This window comes from Suncus etruscus, chromosome 12 (genome assembly GCF_024139225.1).
Source record: "Suncus etruscus isolate mSunEtr1 chromosome 12, mSunEtr1.pri.cur, whole genome shotgun sequence".
NCBI lineage: Eukaryota > Metazoa > Chordata > Mammalia > Eulipotyphla > Soricidae > Suncus > Suncus etruscus.
The window spans coordinates 91,583,994-91,607,255 of NC_064859.1; the positions used below are offsets into that span (position 1 = coordinate 91,583,994).

Here is a 23,262-nt window from a genome sequence, read left to right on the forward strand (position 1 = left end):
TGAGCCCTCGATCCCTAAGGAGACTGGAAGGAACCCTGGATGCACTTTACTAAGAGGAGGAAACAGAGTTCTAAAGGCCACAAGTGCTAACAATCTGGTGCTGCTATGGCAATACTAAGACAGACCCAAGGAGAGTTAAAGGAGCAGAAGTTATCTGAGAGCAAAGAGAACACAGGGACTTCTGGACAACAAAACTGTTCTATATACTGAAAGGACAATGGAGTGTCATCATTGGCTGACATCTGTGGAATGGGTCCCCCAGAGTGCCTGTTGTCTGAACTGTAAATTTGGTCAGTCATTGTGATAAGAGTATTATATGAGTGGAGGAGAGGTGTGTGTGTGTGTGTGTGTGTGTGTGTGTGTGTGTGTGTGTGTGTGTGTGTGTGTGTGTGTGTGTAAATTTTGTTCTTACTTGAAGTGGAGGTAGTTTGGGCCACAGCAAGCAGTGCCCAAGAGTTATGTTTAGGGACCAAAGGCTGGGTGTTGGTCAAATGTAAGGCAAACACCTTAATCCGGGGCCGGGCGGTGGCGCTAAAGGTAAGGTGCGCCTGCCTTGCCTGCGCTAGCCTTGGACGGACCGCATCGGCGTCCCATATGGTCCCCCAAGAAGCCAGGAGCAACTTCTGAGCGCATAGCCAGGAGTAAACCCTGAGCGTTATTGGGTGTGGCCCAAAAACCAAAAAAAACAAAACAAAACAAAAAAAAAAAACACCTTAATCCTTGTACTTTCTCTTTTCTAGTTCTTGGGGGCAGGCTAGGGTGGTGGGTGGGAAATTGGGGACACTAGTGGTGGGACTGGTGTTTGAATATTAAATACCTGACCGACTGTATTATGAACAACTTGGTAAAACCATGATATTATAATAAAATAAAATAAAACAACAATGGTTGGGGGCTGAAGCAATAGCACAGCAAGTAAGGTGTTTGCTTGCATGCGGTCAACCCCGGTTCAATCGCCAACATCCCATATGGTCCCTCAAGCATGCCAGGAATAATTTCTGAACACAGATCCAGAAGTAATCCCTGAGCATGGCCGGATGTGACCCCTTCCCCCTCAAAAACAAAACAAAACAAAACAAAACAAAACAAAAAAAAAACCTCCCAAATTGCAACTGGGAGACTGTTTCAACAAAATATAATGACTATTTTAAAAAATGGTAAAATAAGCCAGAAATTATATTCAAATGGTGATTCCAAATAACGGTGATTTCAAATTATATAGGAAAAATGGTTGCAATTAAGAGCTTAACTTATTAAAAATAGTTCATAATTTTTCTCTGGGGCGACACTAGGCGATGCTCAAATGTTGCTTCTGGCTCTGCACTCGGGAATTACACCTGGTGGTGCTCCAGGGATCATGTGGGGTGCTGGAGATTGAACCTGGATTGCCCCTTTATTATCTCTCCTGTTTACTATCAACCCTGTTTATCACTTTTAATGGAAAATGTAAAGCCTCGGCTTAAAAGACAAGTGTGGCAGTTCTTTAAAAAGATAACCATAACCGTATCATGACTATCTGAGCCAGTAATTACACTCTGAAGTGTAACATCAAAGAGAAATAAAAACTCCTACCTTCATGGAAACTCAGATACACAATGTTTATAGACAACACCTTTATTCATCAGAGCCAAGAGACGCGAAAACAGCCCACAAATCCAACAACATGAGTGGATTAAACTAAGATCCATACTTTGGAAGAGTATTCACCCTTCAAAAGGAACTGAGTCCTCAATACCCTTCAGTTTTTCCTTCTCCAAAAAACGCTTCAGTGTGTGAGTTATGCAGATTTCACCTACATCAAAAAAAGGCAAAAAAGAAAAAGAGAGAAAGAAAGAGAGAAAGAAAGAAAGAAAGAAAGAGAAAGAAATAAAGAAAGAAGAAAGAAAAAGAAAGAAAGAGAAAGAAAGAAAGAGATATAAGAAAGAGATAGAAAGAAAAAAGAAAGGAGGAAAGAAGAAAGAGAGAGAAGAAAGAAAAGAAAGAAAGAGGGAAGGAGGAGGGAGGGGGAGGAGGGAGGGAGGAGGGAGGAAGAGGAAGGAAGGAAGGAAGGAAGGAAGGAAGGAAGGAAGGAAGGAAGGAAGGAATGAAGGAAGGAAGGAAGGAAGGAAGGAAGGAAGGAAGGAGGAAGGGAGAAAAGAAAAAATTAAATTCTCTATGCAGCTTCCCAGGCCAACAAGACACAGACTCTTACAGCTCAGGGGACAGATCTGTCCCAAACTACTGCTCTGAGCACAGCAGGCAGAAGCATTTATTTTGCAGCTGCAGAAAGAAGTTTAAAACGTGGCCCGTTGCAGTCAGATAAAATCCCCGGGGTGAGCTCCAAGAGGGGCCAAGGGTGCAAAAAGCTGGTGCAAAGCCCCTGTGCGGTGCCTGTGGCTCCGGGAGCAGGCGCGGGCTCCTCTGCTCGTAGTTCTGTCGGGTCTGCTTTGTTTCTGTGCATTCTTGGGGGAGCTCGGCAGCGGGGTGCGCTTTTGGAAAAGGGGTTCCGAGCCTAGCCAAGCCGCCGGGCACCATGCAACTCCGGCTGTAGCCTTGAAAAGGGCCTCGCCAGCGGCCCAGGACAGTGGGGCCTTCGATAGCTCAGTTGGTAGAGCGGAGGACTGTAGTGGAGAAGCTGTGGCAATCCTTAGGTCGCTGGTTCGATTCCGGCTCGAAGGACTTCAGATGTTTTTTATCTCTATTGAATGGCCGAGAAGGGAACAGCAAAGGTGAGCCAATGTGATTTTTTTAAATAGCGATTATTATTATTATTTTTTTTTTACTATTAATAAGGGATGATGATAAAAGGCTTGCTTGGCTTTAGATTGGCCTTCGTTTGCCACTCTGGAATGGCTGCTAAGTCAGACAGCCAGTGATGGTTCCTGCCAGCCAACAGCCCTGAATGGCTCTGTCAGGCCAAAGGAAACCAGTTGCAAGCAGATCTGTATTTTTTAATAGGAAATATATATATATATATATTTTTTTTACTATTAATGAGGGGGTGATGATAAAGGTCTTGCTTGGCTCTGCAAAATGATTGGCCTTCGTTTGCCAGTCAGGGATGGCTGCTAAGTCAGACAGCCAGTGATGGTTCCTGCCAGCCAACAGCCCTGAATGGCTCTGTCAGGCCAAAGGAAACCAGTTGCAAGCAGATCTGTATTTTTTAATAGGAATTTATATATATATATATATATATTTTACTATTAATGAGGGGGTGATGATAAAGGTCTTGCTTGGCTCTGCAAAATGATTGGCCTTCGTTTGCCAGTCAGGGATGGCTGCTAAGTCAGACAGCCAGTGATGGTTCCTGCCAGCCAACAGCCCTGAATGGCTCTGTCAGGCCGAAGGAAAACAGTTGCAAGCAGATCTGTATTTTTTTTAATAGGAATTATTATATAATTTTTACTATTAATGAGGGGTGATGATAAAGGGCTTGCAAACAGATCTGTATTTTTTAATGGGAATTATTATATAAATATTTTTTACTATTAATGAGGGGGTGATGATAAAGGCTTTGCAAAAAGATCGGCCTTCGCTTGCCACTCAGGGATGGCTGCTAAGACAGACAGACTCCAGCTGCGGGTGTTTCCTGTCAGCCCCAGCCCTGCATGGCTCTGTAAGGCCGAAGGAAGCCAGTCGCTAGCAGCCGGGGGATTAGCTCAAATGGTAGAGCGCTCGCTTAGCATGCGAGAGGTAGCGGGATCGATGCCCGCATCCTCCACTGAGGTGAAAACTTTTTGGGGGGTCCTGCAAAGAAGACCCCAAAACGACTTTGCCTTAAGAGGTTAGTTCTGAGGGGGATGAGGGGAGACGCTTTAGGTCGGCCCTGAGGGTTCCCCACACACACACTGGGGGTCTCCCATGTATTTCGCAGGCGCTTCTTCCCCCGTCCGTTCCCTCAGCCTCGGCCGCCTCGTGTGGGCCCAGGCCCGGGGCTTCCTTTGAGGCCGTTAACCGCCTTGACCGGAAGTGGCGGGCGCGCGTTTCCCGCCCTCAGCGCCGAGCCCACCCTCGCCCCCCCCTCCGCTGCCAGGCTCGCTCCGAGCGACCTCCTCACGTGCGGGGACACGCCCCTTTTCCCCGCGCCGGCCAATAGCGGCGAGCGTTACTGGGTGGTTCCGGGTTCTCCGCGGCGCCGCAGCCAATCAGCGACGGGCTTGTTGTCTCCTGGCAGAGCGCGGGGAGGGGAAGCGGGGGGGGGGCGGTCCGGCACCACCTTGGCTGGCGCCGCTCGGGTTTTGTTTTGGGTCCCTGGGAGGGCGGAGGAGGAGGAGGAAGCCGGGTGGCGTGCAAGGGCCCTGAGGTGGCAGTGCACCTCGCTAGCGGGAAGAGGGACCCGCCGGCCCGGAGGGAGAGGTGAGGGAGCGGCTCTCCTCTGCGTGCGGCCCCGCCCCCTTCTCAGTTTTGGGGACCCCCATTCACCCCCAAATCTAGCTCAGGCATCCCCCTCACCCCCATATTGTAGCCTCCCTCTCGTACCCTGCTCCCTGCCCGCCTCCCCTAAACTTCCCTTCCCTGGTGTAGAGCCTGCCTCGACTTCCCCACTCTCCCCTGCCTGCCTCCACACACCCCCTCCCTGGCTCCTAGATCGGGGTGCCCCAACCCCTTGGGGTCGAAGGTCAACTAGCCCCTTCCTACCCAAGTCAGACCCCAGTGGGAATCTTGACCGCCACTCCCCCCAACCCCCGGGGTGCTGAAGCACCCCATTGCTGGCCACAGCTGTTAGGGTGGCTTTGGGGGGGGGTTCCAGGGCTTACTGAACAGGTTGGGGGTGTGTGTGTGGCTGGAAATGGTCCCTGTCGCCTGCCCTGCTGGGGTTTAATGCTAGTAGCCCCTTTTTATTGAGGCGAGCAGCCCCCCCCCTTTTTGCATTGGCCTGGCAAAGGCCCACACTTACCTCTTTACTTTTTCTTTTCCTACAAGTTAAAGGGTAGTAAGAGGGGAACGAAGAAATAGGTTTTTTTTTTCTCTCCCCCCCACCCCCGGACGCTGGCAGGGACCCAGTGGCAGGGGCAGGTAGCACTGGGAACCTGTGGGTTCTGCTGTTCTGGATGGCGGGACCCAATGCCATGCAAGGACCAGGGATGCAGAACACAGGTGGAGAAATCTGACCTGGAATTAGAGACTCTGATCTTGGGGACTGCCAAGAAACTCAGGAGCCTCGAATTTCTCCACACTGTTAGGCCATTATTTTCTTTTATAATAACCAAGCTCTAGGAAAATGAAATCCTTTCGAGTCATGCTTTGACACTTATTGATCACCTTGGTCACACACACACGCATACATGCATAACACCAGGAGTGTGGGGACAATATTGTCTCCACTTTGGCCGAAAGCCTGCTTCACCCACTTCCTTTTTACCCCCTCTGAGTAGTCCTCATTTGTCCAAAGAGACACCCTCCCCGCAACAGTCATTTTCATCAGTTTCTCCTTCTCCTTCCCAACCTGCTCCTGTATCCCCAGCTCTCAGGGCCAGAGCCAGCAGGAGGATGCGTTCCCAGCCCCGCCATGGAGCTGCGTTGTGGGGGGCTGCTGTTCAGCTCCCGCTTTGACTCGGGGAACCTGGCACACGTGGAAAAGGTGGAGTCTTCGTCTAGTGATGGGGAAGGGCCAGGAGGGATGGCAGCTCCTGCTGGCAGTGTGAGTTCCCCCGACTACGAGTTCAACGTGTGGACCCGGCCAGACTGTGCTGAAACCGAGTATGAGAATGGGAACAGGTAAGGAGAAAGACGTGCATGCGTGGAGGGGTGAAGTGGAATTCTCCCAAATCCATGCCTCAAGTCAGTCCTTGCTGTGCTGCTCATCCCAGCTGCCTACTCTTCCACTCACTGTTCCCCTCCTCACCTTGTCCTGTGTCAGCTCACTCTGGCTCTCCTGTATCCCCCTCCGAGGAGGATGACATTGTCCCTGACTGGGCCCGCAGGTCCTGGTTCTACTTCAGTGTCCGGGGAGGCACCCCAGGGAAACTTATCAAGATCAACATCATGAACATGAACAAGCAGAGCAAGCTCTATTCCCAGGGCATGGCCCCCTTCGTGCGCACAGTGCCTACCCGGCCGCGCTGGGAACGCATCCGAGACCGGCCCACCTATGAGGTGAGTTCCCCCATGAGTACAATGGGCAGGCCTGGGATTCTTCCATCCCGGAGGGGCAGGTGGAGGCATGTGCCCTTGCCAGGGTGGCAGGCGGATGGGGGCATATCTGCTGCCCACTTGTCTGTAGGTGTCTGGGGAAACAGGGAGGGCTGCTCCCGGTGCTCATGGTCAGGCCTTAGATTCTCACTGCTATGGCCTGTTGCCCTCCCTCCTCTGCTCCTCAGATGACAGAGACGCAGTTTGTGTTATCCTTTGTTCACCGTTTCCTAGAAGGCCGAGGGGCCACCACCTTCTTCGCCTTCTGCTACCCCTTCTCCTACAGTGACTGCCAGGATCTGCTAAGCCAACTAGACCAGCGCTTCCTGGAGAACCACCCTCCCCAGAGCAGGTGCTAACCCCATTCTTACTCCTGCCAGAGTCCCGGACCAGACACCTCTGTGCCACTTCCAGAATGTGCCCGCAGAGCCCCAAGCCCCACCGCTTCACTTCTCCTCTCTGTTAGGTTGTGGGGCTCTGGGCATCTTTGACAGTCATGTTTGCTTCTGTGCCCTTGACCTCAGCCTCCACACCTTCACTGCACTCGTCGCCTGCCCTGTTCAGTGTCTTCTTGACCCGCACTACATGGCTTGCCAGCCTATAGTCACTACCGCTATTGCTCAATGCGCCTTTTGCTCTGTTGCGCCAACAGCAGGAAAAGTAGCTCATCCTAGGGAGCTACAAACGGGGAAACAGCCCACATGTCCTGCCTGGGACTGACGATCCCTGTGGACCAAAGCTGGGCTGCTGATGAGACTCGCCTCTTGTGTGCCCACGTGGGCCTTTGCCTAACCCCATGGTCGGCAACCTGCGGCTCGAGAGCCACATGTGGCTCTTTCCACTTTTAATTTGGCTCTTCTGTGTGCCGGGTGGCCGCTCCAGGAGTCAGGACTCTGCTCCTAGCCTCTGTCAGTGCGCACCCTGTGTGGCTCTCAAAATAAATTTCAATCGTGGTTTTGGTGAGATTTGGCTCAGTTGAAAAAAAAAGGTTGCCGACACTGGCCTAACCTATTGCTCTGCATCCATGCAGCCCCCTGGACACCATCTATTACCACCGGGAGACCCTTTGCTACTCTCTGGACGGGCTGCGCGTAGATCTGCTCACTGTCAGCTCCTACCATGGGCTTCTCGAGGACCGGGAACCACGGCTGGAGCTGCTCTTTCCTGACACCAGCACCCCCAGACCTTTCTGTTTTACGGGCAAGAGGGTGAGTGGGGCTGCACAGTGGCACAGCACGGCTGCCCTTAGCTCCAGGCACTGCAGCTTCTGGGGGGTGGTTATTCTGGGGAATCATGGTAGCTCCCCTTCCACCCTCCACTCTGACTGGCCAGCTGGGAATCGTGTTCATTCGTTCCCCTCCGTGCCCCCTATAGACACTGTGAGGTGGAACTGTCGCATCATAGGCCTAATGACTCCTTTCCTCTCTGCCTCAGATCTTTTTCTTAAGCAGTAGGGTTCACCCTGGGGAGACCCCATCTAGCTTTGTCTTCAATGGCTTTCTGGACTTCATCCTTCGGCCTGATGACCCCCGGGCCCAAACCCTGCGACGCCTGTTTGTCTTTAAGCTGATTCCTATGTTGAATCCTGACGGTGTGGTCCGTGGCCACTACCGGTAAGAAGCTTCCTCATTTCTCCCGCCTGTTAGTTTCCAGAAGGGGAGGGGGCTCTCCTTAGGTTTGGAGGGTGGTGGGCAGAGGGCCTTCCGACCTCAGTTCCCTCTTTCCAGTTGCAGACGCACCCTCTTGTTTACTCATTTCCCATCCTCCTCCCAACACGTGTCCTTGTTCTCCTACAGTACAGACTCACGGGGCGTGAACCTGAACCGCCAGTACCTGAAGCCTGATGCACTCCTGCACCCTGCCATCTATGGGGCCAAAGCCGTCCTCCTCTACCACCACGTGCACTCGCGCCTCCGCGCACAGGCCACCTCCGAGCACCAGCAGAGCCCCCTCCCACCTAGTGCACCCCTTGCAGACCTGGACCAAACCGACAGCACTGTCACCGGTGCAGCTCACCTTGAGCACATCCCCCAAGGGGACAACTCCAGGGACTGGCCCCAGTCAGAGACCAGCAGCACATGGGTCATGTCCCAGCAGTCAGCTGAGCCACCAGCCCCTGACATCATACCCCCCCGAGAAAGCGGGGTCGCTTATTACGTGGACTTGCACGGACATGCATCCAAAAGGGGTTGCTTCATGTATGGAAACAGCTTCAGTGATGAAAGCACCCAGGTAGAGATCGAGAGAACAGCTTTGTGGGGTGTGGATGCGGGCAGGTGAGGAAGGGAAGGCCGTGAGCAGTCCAAGGGCAGTGGCAGGACAGAGACCTAGCTCAGCACACAAGCTGAGGCCCTTTGTCTGCCACAACCTCAAGAGAGGGCCAAGTTCTCAGCATTGGTCCTTAATAGAGCTCAGAAACCAGGACAGGCTGGGGTTGGTGCAGGAGATGCGCAGAGTGAAGTGAGCTGGAAAGAGTGCCAGCTCGGAGTGAGAGGATCCAGAAAGGCTGAGCTTGTCTCCTGCTCTCCGCCTCTGCTTCCTGCCATGTCTTCTGAGTCACCTTTTCCTCTTTTCAACAGGTGGAAAATATGCTGTACCCAAAGCTCATCTCCTTGAACTCAGCCCACTTTGACTTCCAGGGCTGCAATTTTTCAGAGAAGAACATGTATGCTCGAGACCGCAGAGACGGCCAGTCCAAGGAGGGCAGCGGCCGGGTTGCCATCCACAAAGCCTCAGGGATAATCCACAGGTTGGGCTGGAACTGGTTGGCAGAGACTGAGCTAGCAGCCCCAGAGACACAGGCTCCCTGTGGCAGGCTTGCCAGCGTGTCCCTAGCTTTAGCCAGAGGCTCTGTCTTCTGAGACTTCTTGGATAATGCAGATTAGCTGCCCATGCTGGGAATAAGCACTTGCTGTGTCCACTTTTTCCCCAGTAGGGCTCCCTTCCTAGACCACCTGGCCTGTCCCCCGGGGCTTTGCTCCTGTTCTGTCCAGACCAGACACTGATCAGGGTCTCTTGTGTCTTAGCTATACACTTGAATGCAACTACAACACTGGCCGGTCCGTGAACAGCATCCCTGCAGCCTGCCATGACAATGGGCGTGCCAGCCCCCCACCTCCACCCGCCTTCCCCTCCAGATACACTGTGGAACTCTTTGAGCAGGTAGGACTGTGGCAGAAGTGAGAAGCTAGACTACTCTGGTTCCGCAGACTCACACGTATGGAGGGAGGTGCCTCTCAGAAGCATGTTTGCATTAGAGTTTGCCTCTGGCCCCATTGTTGACTTCCCCCTGGCTTCAGAAACACCCCATCACGTGGGCACTGAAGCCCAGGGCTAAGGACACCATCGGGAGTAGAAAGTGCTGCTGCTCCTAGAAGCAGCCAAGCACCACCTCCTGCGGGACTCCCTTCTAGAGCCAGGCAGCATAAACATGGGCCCCAGTGTAATGGCTGAGGGCCCCAAAGGGGCAACAGTTTAGGAAACTGCTCGAAACCCACGTGGGAAGAGACATGACTCAAGTGAGGGAGCCCCAGAGACAAGCAGAACCCAACCCCTCTGCAGAGGCCTGTCGCACAAGCCCAGCCTGAGCCCCTGGACTCCCTCGTAGGTGGGTCGTGCAATGGCCATCGCAGCTCTGGACATGGCCGAGTGCAACCCGTGGCCCCGCATTGTGCTGTCCGAGCACAGCAGCCTCACCAACCTGCGGGCCTGGATGCTGAGACATGTTCGCAGCAGCCGGGGCCTGAGCACCCTGAGCCTGGGACTCACCAAGAAAAGAGGCACCCGGACGCCACCCAAGAGCACCAGGTGGGCCAGGGGGAGATGCATCCACAGTCGGGTTGGGGGCGGGGGCAGCTTCCAGGGTGTGAGTGGCAGGGTGAGTGGATGTGGGCTAGCGAATGACCAATTGAAGCTGTGTTTGTGCAAGAGTCCTGTGGTGTGGTGTGTGAGCCAGGCCCCAAACACTGTTGTCAGCTGCTGTCCCCCAAATTCAACTTCATCCCTGTCAGTTCCTCCTCCCTTAAAATGGACCCCTGTGCTTTTTCACCCCAAGGTGGAACTGCAAGGAGCAGCCCCCCGGCCCCTGCTGCCTGGCCCAGGCTGAGCGGCGCCTGCTTCCTTGCAGCGGGTTACCACCTCCCAGCTCCGAGAACACTCTGAGCCGCACACGCAGCTTCAGCACCGGCACCAGCACAGGCGGAAGCAGCAGTAGCCAGCAGAACTCTCCCCAGATGAAGAACTCCCCCAGCTTTCCTTTCCATGGCGTTCGACCCCCAGGGCTGCCAGGCCTGGGCTCCAGCACCCAGAAGGTCAGCCGCCGGGAGCTGGGCCCGGTCCGAGGTAAGCCGGTCTGGGTGCCCCTGCAGCAGGTGTTCAGTTGTCTGGGGCATTGCTGGGGCAAGTGAGAGCTGGAAAACACTGTGGCCAGGCACTGCATGGCCAGTCAATAAACACTTTCCAGCTCCATCTCAGCGCTCTGGTGCCCCCACTGTTCCTGTAGTCTGAGTACCCTGGGAGGTGCTGCTGAAGGATCATGGTGACGTCTCTCCATGGGGGTCTCTCCAGGGGCCACACTGAGCTGGGCACAGCTAAGTCAGGAACAGTTTGTGGGGACGGATGTATTAAGGGACTGTCCTCAGTCCCAACGGCAGCTCTAGAGAAAGAGGGAGAACCCCGGCAAAGACCTGAGGCCTGACATGGGCCCAGACTTCAGAGCCTGTTCAGCAAGTGGGGTCAGATTCCTTTTCTTCCAAAGGAAAGTGAGCAGCCTTAGTGCTCAGCTTCAACCCTAGGTTTTGTCTAGAGACAGGCCTTTCATGAATGAGAAGGGGAGCATGGTGCCTCCCGTGGGAGAGATGAGCTGGGGGAAAGAGCTGTCCCTGACCGCCGGAAGTGATTTCGATCAGGTCAGGATGTGGTCCATGCTTGGAAAGCCTTGCCAGTCTGCTTGGAGCTTGGAACTTGGAATTGAGCTTTGTTGGTCTTCAAGATGCACATGTCCTTGGGCCCACCCACCACTCAGCTCTTAGCCAGGCTTTGGTGTAGGTGAGACCAATTCAGACCCATTTGTTGATCAGTCTGTTCCCCTGAGCTTGTTCTGTTCAATGTCCTCCCCACCATACTGCTGTCCTCTGCTTGAGTATGAGCCCTAATCCTTGCATCATTCTTCAGTGGGAAGCACCATTTTCACACTGGGTTTGAAGGAGTGTAAAAGTAGTGACTCCTTATTCTTAAATAGTGCTAGTGAGTGACCAGTATCATGCATATTTCATGTACTCTGTTATTATAGAGAATTCTGTTTTGAGGGTTTGTTTTTTTTTTTGGTTTTTGGGTCACACCCGGCAGTGCTCAGGGGTTACTCCTGGCTGTCTGCTCAGAAATAGCTCCTGGCAGGCACAGGGGACCATATGGGACACCGGGATTCGAACCAACCACTTTTGGTCCTGGATCGGCTGCTTGCAAGGCAAACGCCACTGTGCTATTTTCTCCGGGCCCCTGTTTTGAGTTTTCTAAGGAGAAAAGGGATGCTTTTTAAGGGTACATTGGCCAGAACTGCCTACCTGTTGACTTTTTTGTTTTGGGGCCACACCCAGTGGTACTCGGGGATTATTACTGGTTCTGTGATCACTCCTGGCAGGCTCAGGGAACCAAATGAGGTACTGGGGATCAAGCCTGGGTCATCTATGTGCAAAACAAGCACCATACTACTGGACTTAATTCTTTTCTTTTTTTTTTTTTTGGTTTTTGGGCCACACCCATTTGACGCTCAGGGGTTACTCCTGGCTATGCGCTCAGAAATCGCCCCTGGCTTGGGGGGACCATATGGAATGCCGGGGGATCAAACTGCTGTCTGTCCTATGCTAGCGCTTGCAAGGCAGACACCTTACCTCTAGCGCCACCTTCCCGGCCCCAGCCATCTTGATTCTTAATTAATTCTCAGGTATTTACCTTTTTTGGGGGGGGTTAACTCCTAGCTTAGCTCACTGGGAAAGAGCCTTTCCTAGTTCCTTACTGGAACAGGTTTCTAAACAGTTTTTAGTCAGCTCTCTTTTGGGGGCTGGAGGTTTGGGCCACACCTGGTGGTGCTCAGGGGACCCTCTGTGGTGCTGCGGGTTCAAACCACCAGAGCTGCTGCCACAGAGCATGCAAGGCAAGTACTTAATCTTTCGTACTCTCTCTGGGGACTGTATTGTGTATTTTAGTAACATGCTCCTGAGCCCCTCTGCCCACAGCCATTGCAATGCTGAATTTTAGCTCCCTGAGTGAAGGACCTAGAACCAGTTTATCTTTTACTTCTTTAAATAACTGAGAACGTACTAAGCCATTCCTGGCTAAATGAGTTGGCAACAGGGACACAGGATAGGAAACAGCATTGAAACTTGCAGGAAGCTGGGAGCCCCTATCAGAGATAAACATGGACAGAGTCAAAGAAATGTTTGGGCCCGGAGAGATAGCACAGCGGCGTTTGCCTTGCAAGCAGCTGATCCAGGACCAAAGGTGGTCGGTTCGAATCCCAGTGTCCCATATGGTCCCCCGTGCCTGCCAGGAGCTATTTCTGAGCAGATAGCCAGGAGTAACCCCTGAGCACCGCCAGGTGTAGCTCAAAAACCAAAAACCAAAAAAAAAAAGAAAGAAATGTTCAGGCATAAGCTGGAAGAAGGGGCTATGGCACATGGCTTGATAAACTTTTCAGAGAGGAAGGACCAAGAGATAGGACAGTGGGTATGGCTCGTGCCCTGCACGCAGCCAACCTGAGTTAGATCCTGTCACCCTAAATGGCCATCCTCCCCCTCCCCCACCCGTGATACCTGAGCACCATTGAGTGGCACCACACACAAAAATGAGGGTCCTAGCTGGGCTAGAACTACTGGGTGAAAAGGATCAGGTGCATATAGAGTGGCTGTCCCAAATGACAAGCCCTTTGCCACAGAACTCAGATGAGGAGAGGTAAGGGAAAGCTCTCAAAGTCTAGCCAGCCAAGGTCACTGACCAACTGGGCCATGCTCAGCCCTTTTATCTGTAGGTCCCGTTCAGACATCTCAGAGTCCAAGTCTGGTTGAGTTAGGCTTCTGGTGGCTGCATCTGTACTGAACATCTACAGAACTTGTATCCTTATTGTTGGCTCCTCAATGGGAGTCGAGCAGCTGACCTGGCATGTACACTGGGTCGCATGCTGTAAGCTGAAACAAGGTAAAGTCTACTAAATCAGAGTGTGGGTTATGTACATAGTCCGCTGATCCGAATAAGAAACTTGAGCATCTGTGGATTTTGGTATCCTGGACCCATGCCCCCACAGAGACAGGGGGGCAACTGTTTCCATGGCAACAACTGTGCGTCAGAGAGTGACCAAGACCAGAAAGCTATGCAGGAGAGCTGTGAAGTGGCAGGTGTTAGTGGGGAGGGGAGGAGAGGGCCACATCTTGCGGGGTTCTGACAGGAGATGCCAGTGTCTTTGCACCAGGGTCTGGAAAGAAGAGAAGGCAAGAAGGGTCAGGACACTGCTGTGGCAATAAGCTTAAAGGGAGGAGCCATGTCCATGCAGACACTGCTGGGAGAAGGGGGACAAGGTCCCTCATTTAGTCAGGTTAGGGTATCAATTCTCCACGGGCAGAAAACTGGCCAGCCTATGGGAAGGGGGTCATCAAGGTGCATCTAAGAGTCACCCCCACACAGTTGGAGATATACCTACACTGAGTAAGAAGCTGTGCTCCCGGGGCCCAGAGAGATAGCACAGCGGCGTTTGCCTTGCAAGCAGCCAATCCAGGACCAAAGGTGGTTGGTTCGAATCCCGGTGTCTCATATGGTCCCCCGTGCGTGCCTGCCAGGAGCTATTTCTGAGCAGACAGCCAGGAGTAACCCCTGAGCACCGCCGGGTGTGGCCCAAAAAAAAAAAAAAAAAAAAGCTGTGCTCCCTCCACTGAATGCACTTAGGGAGTAGCCAAGTTTCTGGCTTGTCTCTGCACCCAGGCACTGGCATCAAGATTAATCAGGGAACGCTGTTTAGCCAGGGCCAAGAACAATTCTGCTTGGGACACAGAAAGAACCAGAGGTCAGGTCCTGTCTGCTCATGCATTTTCTGGGGATGATTTTGCTGCTTTGTCTCTCAGTCCCTCGTAGGGCTCCAGGGCTGGCGCTTGGCCCCAGAGACCCCTGCAAGAACAGACTGATGTCAGGGAGCACGTCCCAGTCAACTGGGGAAAATGCCAACATCCTGTCTGCTCTGTCCTCTGCAGCGGCTTCGCGAAGTTTCCCTCAACCACACTGATACACAGTAGGTCTTCCCAACCAGAAAGAATAGGCCCCTGGTCCCATGAACCTAAAGCTGTGCAAAACCCTAAAACATGCTAGGACTAACAAAGAAGTTTCTTCAATTGCTACAAATGTAGTGAACCAATCACATTCAATGAATGACTAAGGTTTCTTGGCTAGAACAGAACACGAGATTGAGCTGTGCAGAAAATTGCTTCTGATAGAGGCTCAAAGACCTGATGTCTGCTAGGCTGCCCTCCTGTGCCTGGGTGAAACATTTATGGTCAGCAAGTAAATAGCAAATTTGGGGTTCATGGGCCAGGAGTTAGGAGAGATGCTGGGGAAGAGTCTGCCCCCAGCACCTTAGCCTTCTAACAGGTCTCCAAGCAACAGCGCAGATAGCCCTGACTGGCTTCCTGGGCTGAGGAGGTACCCATCCTCTGGGCACAGAAAGTGACAGTGCTATGAGCAGTGGAGAGGGGGTCAGAGTGGGCCACTCTGGACAGAAGCAGGATGAAGGGGCCTGGGAAAGGTGAACGCCAGCCTCGCCTATCCCTTGTACTATTCATGCTCATGTCAGGCTAGGAGCTCCCACTCTGCATCTTCCTCCTAGTCCCAGTCTGGTCACCCAGCAGTGTCCCCAAAACTGAAAGCTACTCCCAGCCCTTCCAGTATCCTTAGGTCTGGAGAGATAAGACTGTGGGCAGGATATTCGCTTTGCACAGGGCCAATCAGCCAAGTTCCATCTTCAGCATCACACATGGTCTGAGCCATCCAGGAATAAAACCTGAGCAGAGTCAGGAGTAAGCACTGAACACTGCAAGCCACAGCACCAAAACCAAAATAAAAAAGGGGAAAAAAAACAGGCTGGAGCAATAGCACAGGGGGTAGGGCGTTTGACTTGCATGTGGTCGACCAGGGTTCAATCTCTAGCAGCCCATATGGTCCACCCCCCCCCCCCAAACCTGTCAGGAGTGATCCTGAGCGCGGAGCCAGAAGTAACCTCTGAGCACTACCAGGTGTGTCCCACTTCCCCCTGGCAAAAAGAAAGAACTGTTAACACAGGGACATCCAGTTACCACTCAGCCCTCTCCACCCTGCCACTGAGGCTGTTCTGGAAAGAGCAACCCAAGTTCCCCAAGTGGGACTCAGGCAGCACCAGCGCTCACTTGTGAGCCCAGGAAACAGCACATCAGCACATAAGGTACTGCAGGCTGACATATCTCTAGAAGCTCCTCTGCTCCGAGCCCCCTGCTCTGGGCCAGGCAGTCAGTGATCAGCATGTGGTTAGTCCCTCGAGGAGAAGGTCTGTGGCTAAAGGTCTGCCCTCTTGTCCCCAAGACTCAGTAGGACAGTTCCTGGTGTTTTAGGGAGTACGATACTCCTCCACGATGAGAGGCCAGACAGCCCTTCCCACCTGACAGCACTGAGGACACCATCAGCCCCCTTCACACCCTCCAGCAGCAGAGAGTGCTCTGCACGCAGCCTTCCGGATCCATTTCTATACCCAGGACCAAGAAAGGGTTGTTGGGCTCCTCCTTTTAATTCAGATCTCCGTGGGGCTGGGCTGGATGAGGCAGACCGCAGTGCGAACACGCTGCTGCCATCCACGGGCAGGTCTGGCCTGGTGATACTGGAAGTGATTTTTCGTTTTCTTACTCTGGCCTTTCCCAATCAGGCCTTGCCACCTATCCCTGGTGTGGGAGTCAGCATGGTCGCCTACAACTCTTCACATGATCCTGCTTTCTGCACCTGCTTCTACATATTAGCTTCACGGGGTCAATGTTTCCATTTTCAGACCCCCATTTGCTTTTATGCTTGCTCCCCTTTTTCACCCAGCCCCTTGCTTCTAGCCTGACTCTCGCTTAATCAGAGCATGGAGAAACAGGTTTCCTTCTCTAGTAGGATCCATCCTGCCTTGCTCTAAACTCAGACCCCCTCCTGCCGTCCCATGTTCACCATCGACCCAGGTCTGGGCACCTGTGTCTGAATCCCCGGGTGTTTTTGTTTTTTTGTTTTTTGGGGTCACACCCGGTAGCACTCAGGGGTTACTCCTGGCTCTACACTCAGAAATCACTCCTGGCAGGCTCAGGGGACCATATGGGATACCAGGATTCAAACCACCATCCTTCTACATGCAAGGCAAACTCTTTACCTCTATGCTATCTCTCTGGCCCCATCCCGGGGAGGGATGGAGGCTGTGACTTTTTGCTGTCTTGGAGGTTCACTGTGCCATTCCTCCTGGGCCCTTCAGGTCTGGGTGTTTTGACTTTGGCACTAACCTAAAACTCTTATTGGTACCCAGCAGCTCTGCCAATCCCTCTAAACGCAAGAACTCCCACCTGCGGGCTCTGCATGCCTCCTAGCCATGGCTCTTCCCACTGTTGCTCTATTCCTACTGTCTGCTGCCCAGGCCAGGACCACGCCTGGCAGCCTAGAGCCTCTGCTCTGCTCACTGCCATGATTTCTAGCTCACACCTGCTAGGCTGGGCACCATGAAGTCAGTCTCCCAGTCCACCTGTCTGCCCCAGGGACCCCACCTTCCAGGACTGGCAGCAGCACAGCCCTAATCACCAGAAGGGATGTGCCAGCTTCCCCATAGCAGCCACCTCTGCCCTCACCCCTGGAGATTAGTGAATCAGTACCTGGGCTCCACCAGCCAAAGCAATTGTGGTTTAGTTCAGGGCCACGTCTGATAGTGCTGGGATCGAACCAAAGCCTCCCTCCTGCAGACCATATATGTAATCCACTGAGCTCACGCTGGCCCGGCGATTGCAAACAGGCCTACCTTTTAGAATGACATCAAAACCAGGGGGACATTTCTTCTAGAGCAGGGGTCTCAAACTCATGGCCCACGGGCCGCAAACGGCCCTCGTACATTTTGTGGCCCTGCCCTAGAGGAATCTTTTTTTTGTTTTGTTTTAGTTGTTTGGGTCACACCCCCCAATGTTCAAGGCTTAATACTGATTTTGCACTCCAGGATCACCCCGACTTTGCCTCCTGTGGCCCGCAGGTAATTTGAGTTTGAGACCCCTGTTCTAGAGCCTGAATGAGATAGGGCCTGGCCGTCCATCCAGGGGAGAGGGAAGACATTCAGATGAAGACACGTAGAATTATCCAGGCTTGCTTCAGCATGACTGGAATATGAGGAACTTAAAGAAGATCCTGACAGAAGAGCACTGAGGGGAGAGCAAAGTGGGCGTCGATGGCAACTCTGCAGGACAAGCTGGTGCTGAGTTAGTGAAGGGGATATAGGATGAGGTCCAGCCAAGGACATTCCAGGGCCTGCTCCAGCCCAGCCTTTCTTCAGAAGGATGCTGGTGTGAGCCAGAAAAGAGGGCGCCCCTTGACTCAGGGAGCCAGTGGGACTGGAGATAGGACTGTATCCCACTTACCTGATTTTTGATCTGCTCCTTCTATCCCCCCAGACCCCCGCAGCCAGGAAAGGAGGCGGCGACAACAGCCACTGACTTCACGCCCCACATCCGGCAGCCTGGCTGCACCCCAAACGCTGGCTACTTCTAGCCCAGCCATCTCACGCAACGTGGGCTCCTGCTTGCTGCCCAGCTCATTCAGTACTCCAGGTCTGCCCACTGCCCCTTCCCTTTCCCTCAGATCGGGCTTCAGCTGAACTCAAGTAATGCCCATTGGCACTGCCAGCCCATGCGTATGTGCCTGTCATGCAAGCCACTGTAGAGCAGAGGCCATGCTGTCCTGAGCCCTCCTCAGCCCCAACCCTGCTCTGGCCAGTAAGTGGGCTTCCAGTGGCTGTTAACAAGGGCATGGATGGGCCCCAGTCCTGACAGTGAGGACACTATTAAGTGACAGAAAAGCCATGTAAAGCTTCTAGGCCACTTCCTGGATCCCCGGTGGGACTCCTACAGCCCCCATCCCAACTCACTGTGCAGCCCGCACCTGACTTGGGGGTACTATTGATCGGAGCCTGGGCCAGCTCTGAAGTCAGCATCATTCACAGCAGAATTTGGGCCCCAGGTCCTGCCCTGGCCCCTGGAGCAGAGTAGAGCAGGCCCATGTCCTGGGAGATCCACCCACCACCACCCTCAATCTGGGACCATGGGTAATGCCTGCAGACATTTTCACTAGTGCAAGGGAGCAGCTAGGGAAGAAACGGCAAGCAGAAGGCAGAAGCCAGGGGTGCAACTGAGCATCCTAAAGCATGCACCTCCCCCAGCCCAACAGAGACCCACTCAGCCCAGAGAGCCACTGTGCCCATACCAATACGGTGGCCAGAAGGGACATCTGTCCTCTTCCCTGAGGCAGGGCCCACAGCAGCTTCCTGTTCTCTAGGGGGCAGCTGCTCGTTCCTATCTTCAGGGGACAAGTCAGAAGCTGTGATGGTGATCGGGAAAAGCCTGCTAGGGCCGGGGCCTCGGATCCCCTGCATCAGGACACGACTACAGGTAACATGTGGAAGCTCGGCCACCCCAGCATATGTGCCATTGCACTGTGGGCTGGGCAGGGGGCATGGCCAGCACCGCTTCCCAGTACCCTGCCTGGCAGAGCTACCTGTGCCCAGTGCCGGTCCAAACAGCCAGGGCTCTTGCTTGCTTCCACCCCGGCCCCCATGCCAGATCACCCCCACCTCAGCCTACCTGCCCTGCCCTTAGCTTCTCCTCTTTTTCTGCCCAGACCTGCCCGAGGAGAGTTCCCGCCAGGAGGGGTCCCGGATTCCCCAGGTAACATAACCGGTTGCTGCTGCTAGAACTAGTTCTGCCTCCTGCTCCCGATTCAGTGCCAAGGTCCTGTGTTTCTGGGTGAAGCAGGAGCCACACAGGCAGCTGAGGCCCCCGAGAAAGGTCTGCCCAGTCCCCAGGCCCTTGCCTGCACAGAGCTTCTTCACTCGGCCAGGCACAGAGGATGAATGCCGGCTCCTTCTGCCTCCCTAGTTAAGTCATACTTGGAGTCATAGGCAGCCGAGCTGACCCCACGAGTTCCCTCTGCTCCTGCTTTCCGGCACCCAGGACCCCTCTACCGCATGCATGTGCACACAAGCGAGCAGCACACGTAGCAGCAAAAGGCTCGTGGAAGAATGCAGCCTCTGAGCCGACCCCTGTCCACACAGGCTAGGCCCAGGCTGGGCCGGGGCTCACCGCCGACTTGCAGAGGGATGAGAGGCTCTTCAGGTCCCACGTCCCCTACCTCCCAGATCGGGGAGCGCAGTGAGCTGGAGCTGGGACCCTGCTGTGCACCAGGGTGAGCCCGGGACACGTCCCGACCCCGCCTCTGCTCCATCTGCCCATCATGCCACTTCGGGGTCACTCTCTCTTCCTTTCCCTCCTCTGACCTCAAAGACTAAATGTTTTCTTTCCCCCAAAACGGTCTCAGTCTCCACTTAACAGATAAGAGGACAACTTGGTCTGAGGGTACAGGGCCATACTAGTATGGGTACCTTTCTGCCTTACCCCGCCCAGCCCCAAGCCGGGCCTTGCTAATAGCGCAGTAGCGGGTTGAGTCCTCCTGGCCCTGATGCCTCTCTCTCCTCTGTTGCAGGCTGCCTCAGGCCAGGCCCCCGCGGTCCCGCTCTGCCCCTGCCTTTTCTCCTCTTTCTAGTCTGTCTGATTTCCCAACCCGGACTTGTTACAGTGCGGGGCCCCTGAGCCAAGCTGAGGTTAGTTTTGCCCCCAAGTTTCCCCCGCTGACTCTTTCTCCCTGGATCTGATGCCTTGACCTTCACCCCAGGCTCAGGCCCCGAGAAAGGGGACTGAGTGAGCCCAGTGCTAGTGTCCTCCCTAAGCTGCGGATGCCACCGCGTGACAGCCACGCCGCCGCCGGGGAATGCAGCAGCAGCATTCTGAGGCATCGCAGAGCCTGACGCAGGATTAAAGCAGGGACCTGTCGCCCACCTTTCCCTCCCTCCCTCCAGAGCACAAGATTTTTGGGACCACAAGGAAATATATATCTATTTTTATATTTTGGGGGGAGTCAAATAAAAAAGAAAAGCAGCCTCCATCCTGGACCCCCTACTACGTGGCAGCTTCTTGTTCCATAGGGTTTAAGGAAGACTTTGAGGAATAAAAGTTGTTTGGAAAAATCCAGGTGTAGTTGCTCTGTGTGCCGGGCCGGGCAGGAGGGATGAAGAGTGAGGAGGGGCCCTCTCTCCCTCCATCGTGCCTCGGACTAGGTCCTGGAGCCCTGGAAAAGAGGGGGGAGGGAGACAGACCCGAGGTAAGGCACCCACTCTCCGTCTGGGCTGCGACCCGACGACTGTCTCCCTGGAGGCGGGCACGGCCCTGGGTTCCCCAACATGACAGGTCGTTCCTGGACTGCGCTGCTTGAGCTCCACCCCACGACTCTGCCTGCAAGAAAACCTGCAGCAGCGCCTAGGGCGGCTGTCACCGTCACCGCCTATCACAACTGTCACGGTCGCGGCCACGGCCTCCGAGGTACCTGGCCTCACTCCGTCTTCTTGGGGTTGTTGACGGCCACGTAGTGGTAGAGGACGACGAGCAGGAAGAGCGACACGCCCAGCATGTTGGCGAAGATGGCGAGCTGCACGTCCGTGATCATCCTGCGACGAGAGATGGGGGGACTGACCGGCTGATGCCGGGGCGCTCCTCGCCAGGACCCCCGAGGGGACCGGCCCCGACGACCCTGCGAGCCGAGCTCCTCACCTGACCGGCGGGCTCGGCTGGCTCCACGCTGGGAGATGCACCAGGTCGAAGCGGAAACTCCACGACGGAAGTGCGGACTCTCGTCACTTCCGGCCGGGCGAGCGGCTCCAGCCGCCCAGAACGGCCTCTCTAGCCGGTGGCCGTCTTGCCTGCTCCCCCGGGCTGGGACTTTTTGCGTGGGCGTGGCCAGAGATAAGGGCGTGTTCTCTGAGTGGGCGTGGCTGTGTCAGCAGGGCCGGGTCTCCTATGGGCGTGGCCAGATGCAACAGGGCTACTCTCCCTTTGTGGGCGTGACCGGGGCAACAGGGGCGTGGCCTTTCCCGCATGGGCATGGTCTCTTTGCGGGTGTGGCCGCACAGCGGGTGGGGGCGTGGTCGGGCAACAGGGGCGTGGCCTCGCCGGAGCGTGCGGCGGCCTCCGGCTCCCTGCAGCTGGCCACAGCTGGCACATCTGGCGCAGCTGGGCCGCGCTGCGGCTCAGCCGAGCTGCGTCCGCCTCCCCGAACCTCTCCACCCCGACCCCTTCTTTCCTGCCTTGCCCCCCGTTCCGTTCCGTTACTCGCTCCTCTCTTCCCGGCCCGACCCAACCAGGTGCTTCCTTTGGGCCCTGCCCTTCCCTGAGTGTCCCCCCTTCCCGTCCCCGTGGGATGGCCCAGCGGTGGTGCAGGACGGGGACTTGAGGGGCCTGGGGAGTCCGGGTTCTGTCCCGGACTCAAGGTTACCTCTGCAAAACCATGCACCCGGGCGCTGACCAATGCCTCCCTTCTCCAAGGCTCCCTCCTCCAGTTACCCCATCCCCGGAGGTGGGCGTCGGAAGGAGGGCGGCCCCCCCCCCTCTCTCTCTCCCGGAATCCAAAACCCCAACCGTGGGACCTGCGCCAAGTGGGAAATCACCCCCCGGATGTGGGGGAGGAAAAGGGGAGGAAGGGAAGGGCTGGGACTGGGACCCACAAGGGGGTCAGGGCAGGCGGGTCAGGGAGGAAAGATGAGAAGAGAGTTGGGGGTGGGCATCCGGTTGAGGGGGCCCAGGTAAGGAGAGAGGCCCTGGGGACCCCGGCACCCCGTGTTCAGGCAGCGCCTGCACCCACCCACCATTCACCCCTTGCACCCCTGCAGGCGGTCCTGGGCCTGGCCTTAAAAGGGAATGGCATCGGGCCAGGCTGGGGGCAGAGGCGGGGCTGCTGGCTGGATCTGTCAGGCAGGGGTAATGGAAGCCAGTTGCTTTGCGATAGGGGCCGAGGCTCAGGGGACGCTGCTGTCGCCGCCAAAGAAAACTCCAGGAGCAGCTCTGGGTCTGGAGCACCAGTTTGTGGTTGTGTGTCCAGACGGCGACTGGTGCAGGGCCCTCAGGGGTCCGGCCTAGGACCACCAGCCTTTGTTCTTGCTGACTTCTATCCTGTCTGTAGATCCTCAGGATGTGGCCCCCACCTCCTTCCCCAGCATCTTCAGAATTTCCCAGAAGGTTCCTTTTTGGAATTCCTCCCCTGTGCCTCCTCCGATGCAATATTGAAACCCAGACGTCCCCTCCCAGGTCTGGTTCTTAAAAGGATTACACACATTCGGCTTGGAGTCTCCTGCAAATGTGAAACCCAGCCAAGACTAACCAACAGACACTTAGGTGGATTGTTGAAGGCACCAGACTCCTGGAAAGAAGAATTTCAGACTCTGTGTCAGGACACTGGGTCAGATTCCTGCACTCCCCAAAACAGCTGATCTAGAGGCAAAGTGTTCTGGACCTCCAGAGGCCCCCCCCCCCAAAAAAAAAACTTCCCTATCAGGTCATAGACTAGAGGTGATAAGGTTGACCATAGATGTACAGAGGGTGGCCGGTCCTCTTCCACCTAGTCTGGAGCAAGAGGGAAGGGGTTTCTTAGAACCATCCAGAAGGGTCCTTCACCTCACAAAACTTCCTATGCCTAAGTCAGCGAAGCCTTTATCAGCCTGGAATGGGTGTTTGGCCTTGTGCCTGATGGGAACCGAAATAAAAAATAGCTCTGGGACTAAACTAGGCATAGCCTAGTACAGGGGAAACTTCAGGAGACCTTGGTGGGAAAGTGTGTGGGAAGTCAAGCAAGCAAAGCATTTAGGAGGTCCTGTTCAGGCGGGTATGGAGCTCAGTCTCTGATGATGATCGAGTTGACAGATAATGGTGTCTTCAAGTAGATGTGAAGCCAGAATTGGGCTCAGGAGTTTTAAGGGGGAAAAAAACAAGACCTGGGAAAAGGAGACTATGAATCCAGAGGTCAGTTCCTGAAGCACAGGGAGAAGGC

General features: G+C 54.7%; 2 protein-coding genes and 2 non-coding genes across 4 annotated transcripts; 3 read left to right on the top strand and 1 right to left on the bottom strand.

Annotated features, from left to right (window-relative positions):
• Positions 1-2,569: 2,569 nt before the first annotated feature.
• Positions 2,570-2,658, top strand: TRNAY-GUA (transfer RNA tyrosine (anticodon GUA)). Its single transcript is given in 2 exon segments — positions 2,570-2,606; positions 2,623-2,658. It is a non-coding gene; the product is annotated as a tRNA-Tyr (tRNA).
• A 969-nt stretch (positions 2,659-3,627) lies between these two features.
• TRNAA-AGC (transfer RNA alanine (anticodon AGC)) lies at positions 3,628-3,700 on the top strand. Its single transcript has one exon. It is a non-coding gene; the product is annotated as a tRNA-Ala (tRNA).
• A 546-nt stretch (positions 3,701-4,246) lies between these two features.
• On the top strand, positions 4,247-20,247 carry AGBL5 (AGBL carboxypeptidase 5). The gene is made up of 15 exons (XM_049784900.1): positions 4,247-4,335; positions 5,444-5,697; positions 5,904-6,075; positions 6,300-6,463; positions 7,142-7,319; positions 7,546-7,724; positions 7,908-8,343; positions 8,691-8,860; positions 9,138-9,273; positions 9,719-9,918; positions 10,166-10,452; positions 17,790-17,945; positions 18,670-18,782; positions 19,445-19,575; positions 19,873-20,247. The coding sequence occupies exons 2-15, from the start codon at positions 5,489-5,491 to the stop codon at positions 20,039-20,041; spliced, it is 2,700 nt and encodes an 899-aa protein (XP_049640857.1). The 5' UTR covers positions 4,247-4,335; positions 5,444-5,488; the 3' UTR covers positions 20,042-20,247.
• Positions 20,248-20,284: 37 nt separating this feature from the next.
• Positions 20,285-21,062, bottom strand: OST4 (oligosaccharyltransferase complex subunit 4, non-catalytic). Its single transcript, XM_049784901.1, has 3 exons — positions 20,994-21,062; positions 20,770-20,890; positions 20,285-20,514 (listed from the first exon to the last, which is right to left on the bottom strand). The coding sequence occupies exon 2, from the start codon at positions 20,887-20,889 to the stop codon at positions 20,776-20,778; it is 114 nt and encodes a 37-aa protein (XP_049640858.1). The 5' UTR covers position 20,890; positions 20,994-21,062; the 3' UTR covers positions 20,285-20,514; positions 20,770-20,775.
• Positions 21,063-23,262: the final 2,200 nt, after the last annotated feature.

What these genes read in the sequence shown, in the direction of transcription:
- OST4 (XM_049784901.1), bottom strand. Translation starts at nt 20,889, where the DNA reads ATGATCACGGACGTGCAGCTCGCCATCTTCGCCAACATGCTGGGCGTG.
- AGBL5 (XM_049784900.1), top strand. Translation starts at nt 5,489, where the DNA reads ATGGAGCTGCGTTGTGGGGGGCTGCTGTTCAGCTCCCGCTTTGACTCG. An exon ending in GAGTATGAGAATGGGAACAG is followed by an intron (nt 5,698 to 5,903) that starts GTAAGGAGAAAG and finishes CTGGGCCCGCAG; the next exon opens with GTCCTGGTTCTACTTCAGTG. An exon ending in GCCTCAGGGATAATCCACAG is followed by an intron (nt 8,861 to 9,137) that starts GTTGGGCTGGAA and finishes CTTGTGTCTTAG; the next exon opens with CTATACACTTGAATGCAACT.